At 48.2% G+C, this 10,895-nt stretch overlaps 2 protein-coding genes across 2 annotated transcripts in view; both read left to right on the forward strand.

Annotated features, from left to right (window-relative positions):
• SERPINF2 (serpin family F member 2) overlaps positions 1–2,883 on the forward strand; it is an 8,380-nt gene extending 5,497 nt beyond the window's left edge. The window contains exons 7-8 of the mRNA XM_015599158.2: positions 724–928; positions 1,567–2,883. Of these exons, the coding sequence (XP_015454644.1) occupies positions 724–928; positions 1,567–1,979 (618 nt within the window). The 3' untranslated portion in view covers positions 1,980–2,883. The remainder of the gene's footprint in view (positions 1–723; positions 929–1,566) is intronic.
• Positions 2,884–8,172: 5,289 nt separating this feature from the next.
• Positions 8,173–10,895, forward strand: part of SERPINF1 (serpin family F member 1) — a 10,338-nt gene continuing 7,615 nt past the window's right edge. The window contains exon 1 of the mRNA XM_006925071.3: positions 8,173–8,349. The gene's annotated coding sequence lies outside the window, so the exon portion shown is untranslated. The remainder of the gene's footprint in view (positions 8,350–10,895) is intronic.

Below are 10,895 nucleotides of genomic sequence, written 5' to 3' on the forward strand. Positions count from 1 at the left end.
CCCTCCAGGCTTTGTCCTGCCCACTCTTCCTTCACCCCTTTGTCTCCATTTCTTGTGCTCCTTACCCTTTCCTCTCCTCCGCCACTCTGCAAGCAGCCTCAGGCAGCCAGATGCAGGCACTCTTCCTCCTGCCCACAGGGGTCCTGCCACCTGGGCACTTTGCCTCGAGCCTGAGGAGTTACAGCTGCAAGGGACCACTGAGCTCAGTGATTTCCATACTTCTTTAGCTTCAGAAACCCCATTCACATGAAATCTTATCCCAAATCACAGTAAATACACATGGCTGGTCAAAGTTACTGTTGAAGATGAAGGATGAAGAAAGTATCACCCTTTGCAGCGGCTGTTCTGCAGAACCCAGGGCAGTTTAAAATCCAACAACCCAAGTCTACTGTACATCTGGAGAAAGGGAGACGAGAACACAGGAGATTCTTCACCCCAAACCACAGGGCTATCTGGTAGTAGATGAAGAGAGAAAAACACCATTCATTGAGCACAGTCTCTGTGTACACATTCTGTTAGAAGCTTTAAAAGCATTATCTCTTTTGGCTACATGTCAGCCCACTTCACAGGTGATGAATTGGAGGCTCAGGAAGGCTGAGCTCATACCTAAGAATGATGGACGAAAATCTTGGTCCATTGGTCTCAGAAGTGCATGCTGGCCCAGACCCTGCTTAGGTCTGGGTGCTTTCTAGTCTTCATGTTGTCTCCTTCCCTTGTCTGTAGGTGGCTCATTTCCCCTTTAAGAACAATATGAGCTTTGTGGTCATTGTGCCCACCTACTTTGAGTGGAATGTGTCCCAGGTGCTGGCCAACTTGAGCTGGGACATCCTGCACCAGCCCTTGCTGCGAGAGAGGCCGACCAAGGTCCAGCTGCCTAAGCTACATCTGAAATATCAGCTGGACCTGGTGGCTACCCTCAGCCAATTGGGTAAGGAGGCTGGGTGTGGGACAGCCCCCTAAGTCAAGCTGGGCAGGGTGGGTGAGGAGGAAGCCCCCAGCTGTTAGAGAGTCTGAGACAAAGCTAGCCTGTGTCCTGGGCTTTTCTGAGGCTTAGGGAGGTGAGAGGGTTTGAAATGAGCCCCTGGACCCTCTGTCTCGGAGTGGGCTGGGTGTCCAAAGATTAAGGACTTGCTCTGCCCAAGACAGCATTGCAAAGAATCCTGGGTGGAAAGCCTGGGGTGGCACTTGAGCCTTGCTGGCTCTCCTACAAGGGGCACTGTACTAGGCACTGGGAACCCACTGTGTACAAAGGGCTCGGTCCAATGGAGTAGGCAGATAAGGAATCAGAAACTTACAATTCAGCATAAGTGAGAAGACTGGCTTCTCTCAAGTTCACCCAGGAGAACATTGCAAAGGCATGTGTCTGGATCTTGGAGCAGGGGATCAGGAAAGGCTTCCTGGAGGAAGTGATCGTTAAGCCCATACTTGAAGGTTAAGTAGGAGTTAACCAGGGAACTGTGGGTTCAAGGTGTTCCCTGGCCAGGATGCCAGACACCCTTCCAGGCAGGTCTAGGCATCCTGTGAGGCAGAAGGCAGCTCTGACCAACCATCTCCTGCCTGGGGCAGGTCTGCAGGAGTTGTTTCAGGCTCCGGACCTGCGTGGGATCTCTGACCAGAGCTTGGTGGTGTCCAGCGTACAGCATCAGTCCACTATGGAGCTCAGTGAGGCTGGCGTGGAGGCAGCTGCGGCAACCAGCTCAGCCATGTCCCGCATGTCCCTCTCCTCCTTCAGTGTGAACCGCCCCTTCCTCTTCTTCATCCTGGAGGATACCACGAGCCTGCCCCTCTTTGTGGGCAGTGTGAGGAACCCCAACCCTGGTGCGCAGCGGGAGCGCAAGGAACAGCAGGATTCCCCTGACAACAGGGACTCCTTCCAGAACCAGAAAGCCTTCCCCCGTGGAGACAAGCCCTTCGGCCCTGACTTGAAACTGGCACCCCCCTCAGAGGAGGATTACCCCCAACCTAACAGCCCCAAGTGAGGGGCTGTGGGCTCCAGCATCCTGAGTCCCTGCCTGGACCAGCCTCTCAACTCATGTGACTCTTTCCAAACGGCTTTGTGGGATTAGGGGCAGGGGCCTGGGTGGGCAGTCTGGGAGAAGAGAGGAGCCATTCTCTCTGTCTCCTCTTGGGGACTTTGGGGGGTGAGAGGGCCTGGGAGGAGGGGCAGCTGCAGACCCACTTTTGTGAGGAAGGTAGGTGAGTTATTCCTTAAGTTGGCTGGGGGTTAACTCCATGTTTGTTTACCAGAGAGAGTGGGACAGGAGGGACTGGATACTCTGGCTGGGGAGAGGAGAGACTGGTCCTGGGGATGGCCCTGGAGCAGAGCACTGCCCTAGTTAAACGCTGTGGCTCAGCCTTGTACTGCTCTGCATTTGGAGGTTGAGTAGCCTCATAAACTGCCTTTGCCATCGCTCTCCAAGGCCCACAAGCCTCTAGCCCACCCTCGTGCCCTGTCACCTCAATCTCCTCGATGGTCCTTAGAGATGCCGACACTGCCAGGACTCCCCTTCCTTCCTCTCTCCTCTTGCCCCTCTGCCTGGGGTCTCAGGGCCTGAGGTGGGTGGCATTAGCTCCTTAAGGCTCTTTTGTAAAGTTTTTGTAGTGATTTTTATGCCACCTAAATAAAGAATGAACAGGCTGCTTTGATGTCACTGTTCTGGGCATGGGTGGGAGCAGGGGTGCTGGAGGTAGACAGGGAGGAGGCCACAGAGCAGACTGCACTAAGAAAGAGGCTGGGCCCCAAGGAATAGCAGCCCTCTCTGTGCCACGTTTGGTCTTTGGCCACTCACCAGCCCTTCTCCACCATGCAGTCTCCTGACCTCTCCAGGCCTTTCTAGGACCACCTCCATGTCAGCCTGGCTCTGTTCTCAGCCTATTCTTCTCTACAGGCCTCAGGCAGTCGGCAGTGAGGGCAGCTCAGAATAGCGCCAGACTCCTGGTTTGGGAGAAGAACTGGCAATTAGGGAGCTTGAGGAGTTTCTAATTACATGCCAGCCCCTCTGCCATGAGCTGGCGCCCGCCAGCCGGGGGGCTGGCTCCAGCTGGAGGCTATCAGTGCCTGAGGATTTGGGGAAAGTGGTTGTGGGCATAGGGCTGGGGGCAGCATGGGTGTCCACATGGGTGGGCCCTTGTCTGTGAGTGCAGGATGTCCATTGCCCATGCGGCAGTGACCACTTGCAGCCCTGAAGTGCAGTAATTGAAAGCAAGTACCTGGGATGGAATCTTGCTTTTCACGAACTAGCGGTGTGGGGAGATAGGTAGTAAATAAACAAGTGAAATATATGGTATGTCAGAGAGTGAGAAGACCTATGGTGAGAAATAAAGCAGGAAGGGTCTCCCTGAGACGGTGACATTAGAGCAGAAACTTGAAGGTGAGGGTGCGCACCAGGGAAATCTGGGGACGCATCAGGGACAGAGGACTAGAGAGTGCAGAGTTTCTGATGTGGGAACCTAGTTGGAAGGTCCGAGATGAGCAGGAGATCCAAGGGGCTAGAGTGGAGGGAGTTAGGAGGGAGGCGTAGGAAGGGGTCAGAGAGGAAGTGGGGACAGATCATGTAGTGCTTTAGGGCCACTGTAAAGACTGTGGTTTTAATCTCAGGACAGGTAAGAAGTCATTGGAAAGTTAAATCAACAAGCCCACCACCTTAACCTTACCTCCCGTCTTTTTGCTCTTTCTCAGCTCTCTCCTCCTCTCCATTCCAGCTTTAGTCATGGTTTGGATCTAGTTATCGCTCTGATGGTCATTGCCATTGCCTCCTAGGTTCTCCCTGCCGCCGGTCTGGCTGCCTTTAGTGCATCCTTATCAAGCGCCTCCCAGCTGCCTCCCAGCTGCCTCCAAGCAGCCCATCCAGCTCTGGGGATGTAGCAAGCAGACAAGATCCCTACCCCCAGAGCCTAGATCTGATGGTGGAGGGGTATAGACAATAAACAAGTTAACATTTTGTGTCGATATATAGTATGCAAATTACACAAGTCATAACTGTGCATAAGCTTAATGAATTTTTTTTCATGAACCGGTAACTCCTGTTGCAACCAGCACCCACATCAAGAAACAGTACTCACTCTCCTGACTTCTAATAACAGATTTGTTTTTTCTGGTTTTGAACTTTATATAAAGGAATCACACAGTTCATGCTCTCTTGTGTCTTGTCAACCTCGTGTTTGTGAGGTCTGTCTGTGTTGTTGTGGATGGCAATAATTCATTTACTGTGGAAAGCTTTTAATTGAGGAGTACCATAGTCTGATTTAAGCTCTAAGAGGCTCACTTAGCCTCATAGGGGTATTAGAAGGGATGGGGAGACTGATAAGCAGGCAAAAAATGTAGGTGGCTTTGCCCGGGGTGCTGCCTGTGGCAATGGAGGAAAGTGGTCAGAACTCAGATATATTATAGAATCTGTGGACAGATAGTAAGGGAGATGAGGGAAGAGAAAGGCTCGAGGAAGGTGGTGGGGTTCATCATTCAAGTTTCTGGAGTTTTGTCTTAAGAAAATGGGTTTTACCAAGACAAGAATCAGAGTGAGGGACAGATTTTAGGATTGATTGGAGATTTCCATTTTAAATGTGTTATGATTAAATTCCCACACTAATAAAGGGTGACCATATGCCCCAGGGTGCCTGGGACAGCTCGAGTTATATCTGTGGTTTCACCTTAATTAATAGCACCTGCTTCTGCTCTTAGACGTGTTTGGATGATAAGTTTGACATGTGGATATGTCCAATAGGTAATTGGATATCTTGGTCAGGGCCAGAAGTGTATATTTGGGAACATGAAGGTGCACTTAAAGTCATGGAACTGGCAGAAATCACCTAAGAGGAGATGTAGATGGAGAAAGAAAGGCGTCCCCGGATCAAGTCAGCAATGAGACCGAAAGATGCAACAGTATGAGACAGGAGGAAAACAAGAGGGTGTGGAGAGTCAAGGTGTCCAGGAGGAACAAGCTGTTCTACTGCCTGCTGCCAAGAGCAGAGATGTCCATTTGGTGGTCAACACAGAAGTCACTGTGAACTTGGCGACAGTAGTTTCAAAGGTAGGCACAGAAGCACGTGTGAGGTCGGGAGGAAATGGAGCTAAGACAATGTAGACACAAGAGTAAATGGCTCTTTCTTGCTTGGCTGTGAGGGAGAACCGAGAAATGAGGGATGTGACAATAAAGGAAGTGTTTTTGAAGAGGGGAGTAATAGAGGATGTTTGAAGGCTGTCGAATAATCCTTCTGGAGAGGAGCCACCTGCAGGAGCAAAGTCTTTGAAGAGCACCAGAGGGGGCCCGCCCCTTTGGCAGGAGCAGGACATATTCCTTTCCCAGTAGTTGGAGGAAAGGTGGTGTTTCTTTTTAAGTTATTATAAATAATTGGGATGTACAAAAAGGTAAAATAAATTGCATAATGCCATTGCCTAGCTTAAAAAATATTCTCAGTATATGGATAGCCCTACATTCCCTTCCCTAATCCTTCCCCTCCCCCACAGCCATCATCCTGAATTTGGTTACTATTTTCATGCATTTCTTTTACTTTCCCCACATGAGTTTTTATCTGTAAGTGTAATATAGTATCATTTTGTGTGTTTTTAAGTCTTACTTAAATGTATTATCTTGCTTGTATTCTTCTGCAATTTGTATCACTCCATGTTGTGAGATAAATCTATGTTGATTTAAGTGGCTTCCTTTCATTATTTCTCATGGTTATAGACATTTCCATCCTTTACCTAGTCTCCTATTGAGAGACATGCAAGGAGTTCCCCCCCTTTTTTTTCCTATTAGAAACAGTGCTTCTAAAATATTCTTGTACATATGTGCTCATATGTGGTCTTTTCAGCTCACATGCTTATGAGTGAAATTGCTGAGTTGTGGGTTTGGGCTTATGCATCTTTAACACACAGGGCTGCCACATACAGTTATGTATAACTACCATTTGTGGCCATATTGTTCTCAAAGTGGTTGTATCAGTTTACATTCTCACCAGCAAGGCATAAAAGATCCCAGTTGTCCATATACTCACCAACACTTGATATTGTCCGATGTTTAAACATTGCCCATCTGATGAGTTTGAAATACACTCATCAATTATGATTTAAATTTGCATTCCCTTGCTTACTGGTGAGGATAAAACATCTTTTCATAAGTTTATTGGCCATTTAGGATTCTTCTGTGAACTACCTGGGACTATTTTTCTGTTGATTTTTTATTATTGATTTGCAGTTCTTTCTATATTACAGTTAGTAATTGTTTTTGTCAGTTATCTGTGTTACAGATATTTTCTCCCAGGGTGAGTCTTGTCTTTTCATTTTGTTTTTCAGCATCTTTTCACGATAACAAATTTTTAATTGTAGCGTCAAGTTTGTAAGTCTTTTATAATCTGTGCTTCTTTTGGTGTATTGTCTTAAAAAAAAAAAAACTTTTCTAACGAGAGATCATAAAGGGAGCCACCTATAATTTTCTAAAACATTTACAATTTTTCCTGTTGTATATGTGTGTTTCTGTTTGCTTTTTGAAGCATTAAAAACATCTCTGAAAGGATACACAGGAAAGAGATTAACAATCAACTGTCTTCAGGGAGTGGACTCCGGTGACTGGAGGTCAGAGCGAGAGGAAGACTTTTCACTGTATACCGTTTGTTGCTTTTGAGTTTTGAACCATAATACCTATTTTGAACATAATACCTATTTGAAAATAAGTAAATAGTTTAAATAAAATATCATTTAAAAAGGTTCTAAAAACCAAATTATTTCTCACATTTAAATCTCGAATGTACCTAGAGTTAATTTTTGTGTATGGGGTGAGACAGGGAACCAATTTTAACTTATCCACATGGATAGTCATGCCCTTCCCACCTTTCTATACTTAGCTCACTCTTATTCACTCTTTAAGACTCAGCGTAGATTCATATATTCTAACTGTGCTGCCACAATATTTTATAGAGCAGTGCTGTCCAATAGAAATACAGTGCAAACCACATATGAAATTTAAGATTTTCTAGTAGCCACGTCAAAAAAGAAATAAGTGAAATTAATTTTAATAATGTTTTATTTAATCCAATATATGTAATCAGTATAAAGATTATTGAGCTAGTTTATGCTATTTTTTCATCCTAAATGTCAAAATCTGGTGTGCATTTTACACTCACAGCAGATCATAGCTCAGACTAGCACATTTCAAGTGCCCCATGGCCACACTCGGGTAGTGGCTATTATATTGGCCAGCGCAGCTATAGAGAATGCTATCACAAAATGTGTTGCATTATATTGAAATGATCTGTTTTCATACCAGCTTCTGTTATCAGCCAGTAAGTGTCTGGAGGGTGGGCACTGAATCTTATTCATCTATGCATGCCTTCTCCTTGGTGTACCTAGCTAGTGCCTTGTGTTGAGGTACTCAACTTTTTGTTGAAAGGATTGAACTCTGACTGTTGACACACTCTTCCTTATATAAAGCTGAACTTTGCCCACTGGAAGGTTCTACCCAGGGGCCCCTAGCTCTGGTCCCTGGAACCTCACAAGAGGTGAGGTTCTCCTAAATGTTCTCTTCCTCAGGTTAAATATCCCAAAGTGCTCTCCTTTCCTCCTCTGGCCAGGAAATGTTTTGTTACATTCTCTAATTACTTCTCATGTCAGTATTTAGTTTCACAACTGCATTGCAAGTTCTGAAACATCCTAAGGTGGGCAGGGCCTAGGTGTTCTCCTCTCCAGGTGACCTCGATAGTGCCTAGGTGGGTGCCAGTCACACACTCGGCTCCTCTCAGGACTAATATTAATAGTATGTCTCATTTCTTCCTCTGGTCAGATAATTTTCCCACTGCCCTTTCTGATCGTCAGAAACCATTGAATTTCGGGGCTGAAAAACACATCCCAGTTCCATAACCTTTGTTTTTCAGCCAAGGAAAGGGAGGTGCCATAAGAGTTGTCTTGCCCCAAACCCTAGTTAGTGCCACAGCCAAAGACCAGGAAAAAACCAGAATCCCAGTATCGGGCCAGTGTTTTCTCCACTCCAGCTTGCCTCCAGGCCTTCTCCTGCAAGACTCTTCCTCAGTCCTATCTCCCACCCAGGTTGGCCAGGGTGCCCTCTGGGGGTGGGACCGCAGGCAGCAAGGAAGGCCAGGGCCTGAAGGAAGGTCTAGTAGAGGTGTGTGAATGTGTGTGTGCTAGGGGTGAAGGGCAACAGTGGGTTAAAGTTAACACTGGACAATGATGCAATCCCAGAATCTGAATTGAGTGCAGGTCGCTTTAAGAAAGGAGTAGCTGTAATCTGAAGCCTGCTGGACGCTGGATTGGGAGGCAGCAGAAAAAGCTCTTGTGCTTGCAGGAGCCCCCTCAGTGTGCAGACCTAGGCTGGGCGTGGAGCTGCAGCGCACCCACAGGTAAAGCAACTATCTGGTCTGTGTGTCAGGGAAAGACAGGAGAGGCTCCCCTGGGCAGGGAAGACTGGAGAGAGGCAGGGTACCCAAGAAGTGAAAAAGAGGAGTGCAAGGGAGAGGAGATGGCAAAACAGTAGCCCCCATAGCTTGTGTACCAGGGTGAATGGATGAGAAAGGGCAAAGAGTTGGGGGTCAGAAGGCTGTGTCCCAATTATCTCCAAACCCCACTGTACCACTAGAAGATGCTGGGAAGACTTGAATGAAGTGGGTGGAAGCAATGGGGGCGGTGGTGGGGAGAAGCAGAGACCTCAGCTGCTGGGTCAGGTCTGAGTAGCACCTCAAAGGGGCTCTGAGGTGCTCTGAGAGTAGGAGGCTGTCAGGGGGCTGTGCTTTCATCGGGGCAGTTGGGGAGGCAGCCGTCCTGCAGCTCAGCTTTGGCTTAGGCTCAGCTCCCTGCTGCTTTTTCACAGTCAACTGGTGCTGATTTCAAAAGTAGCTTCCCAACACCACCAAGCAACTGGCCTGTTGAGCCCTACTTGAGGGTTGGATTAGAGGACAGCTAGGTTCTTTTATTTAGTGCCCACTGTTTTTCGTTGGCCAAATTAGCTGCCAGTAAAAGCTGGGAGGTCAGTGGGGTTTTGGCCTCTTGCAAATAGTGACCGCTATTTATCCGAGCCAGTGTTTGAGGTTTGGGGGCTCGGCTGCCAGTACTGGAGAGAATGGCTGCCCACACCCTTTCTGCTCCTTGGGGCAAGCCACAACAAGGAGTGGGGCTGAGCCAGAGAAAAACTACAAGTTTCCCAGAAACCCAATCACTATCTGGCTGAGGGTGGGAGAGAAAGGGGGCCAGGGAGTTCTGTTCCTAGAGTGGCCTTTTGGGAGTTTGGGGAGGTGACACTCATGGGCACACTGGTCCAACGCAATCAGGTTCCGAGACTTCAGAAGGAACTTGCCTGGAGACTAGTGAGGTTACTGTGAGTGGGATGCGCCTGGAGGGGACCCTTCAGAATCTCCCTCCCAGAGCCAAGGGAGAGGGTGGTGCCCTTTCTTGCACTGCCCATGAGGTCCACTGCCATGTGGCTTAAAGGCCGTGTGGTTCTGGGAGGAGGAGGGATGGTGTTTGTCTCATAACGAGGTTTAATCTGAAACACATGTATTGGCTCAAATTTATCCTCCCAGCTTAAAGGCAAGCCCACAAAATCCCAGTTCCTTGTGTCTCTTGATTTGGGCAGTGTGACAGACAGTAAGGCCTGACCTCGGCCCAACAGGAAGGATATCTACCTCCTCCCTGTGCCCTCCCCCACTTGGTAGGACAGGAGTCTGGCTTGGATACTGCCCTTTGGACAGGATGGCATCGTTGTCCCTGTGCCCCTGGCCAGGCAATCGTTGCCTGCTCCAGCCCATGGAATAATCACCTTGGATGAGGCATTGAATTATGCTCAGAGGGGCCCCTCCCCATGCAGACCTTTACTGTCTGCCCTCTCGCTGCTCTTGTAGGAGGCTTTCAATAATCTCTCCACTTCCCTCATCCCCAGGACTTTAGGTGGAGGATTCAAAGAGGTGCCATTAATACTATGTGTCCTGGAGACCGGCTTTGGGTCAGCTGTGGAGCTACGTGCCTTTTCCTGCCAGGGTCCCTCACCTCATCTTCGGTCCTCAGCCTACCCACGTGGTAGGACCTGGGGCTTGAGCTCAAACTCTGTAGGGATTCCTACAGAGACGGTCCCACCTTCAAGGGCGGTGGAATTGTGAACTTGGTTTGCTTAAACACTATGACCAGAATGACCTCCACCTCCTACTGCAACTCCCTGCCCTGGCCAGGGTGACTAGAACTAACAACTTTTCCTCTAGCCTTGTTGCCTGTGCATCTCACTAAATTTTCAGTATCTAATAAACCAGTCTCCTGAGGCTCAGGCAAGGAAGGCTCCAGCCAGCTCTGGGTGGGGCTGGCCGGGTGGAGAAAGCGGCTGTAAGCCTGGATGATGTTAAGGTCTCTATCTTGCACTGCAGAAAAAGCTTTGAGACAACGGAAAATTTCTCCCTGGGGGGAAGGGGCAGCCATGTGGAAGAGCAGCTGCCTGAGAACAAGGGGCTCCATGGAGCTCACTCTGAGACACGAGCTCGAGATCAGGGTTTAGAAGGAAAGCCAGGCTAGTTCCCACTGGCAGTCCAACCATAAGCTGAGCAAACTAAGGAAGTGATCCTTTCTTTTGTTCCTTTCATGCTCTACAATCTTGTCTGGTGGATTATTAGGCTTAATTTTAAGGACTTTGGCCAAAAATCACATACCGCACGCCCAACTTTCCTATTTGTTCAGAGAAGTCAGAAAAGTATGTATGTTGTGTGTGTGTGGATGTTTATAGGTCTTATAAAGGATGATGAAAGAGCTTGAGACCCTTGGTGTGTGTGTGTGTGTGTGTGTGTGTGTGTGTGTGTGCGCGCATGTGTGTGCGTGTGTGTGTGTGTGTCTGTGTTTCATGAATGTGTCTTTTATTCTCATTTTTTAGATGCTAGCTAAGGGAATTAATCTCTCTAACTCATACTTCCAT

Source organism: Pteropus alecto, unplaced genomic scaffold (genome assembly GCF_000325575.1).
Source record: "Pteropus alecto unplaced genomic scaffold, ASM32557v1 scaffold98, whole genome shotgun sequence".
NCBI classification, from domain to species: domain Eukaryota; kingdom Metazoa; phylum Chordata; class Mammalia; order Chiroptera; family Pteropodidae; genus Pteropus; species Pteropus alecto.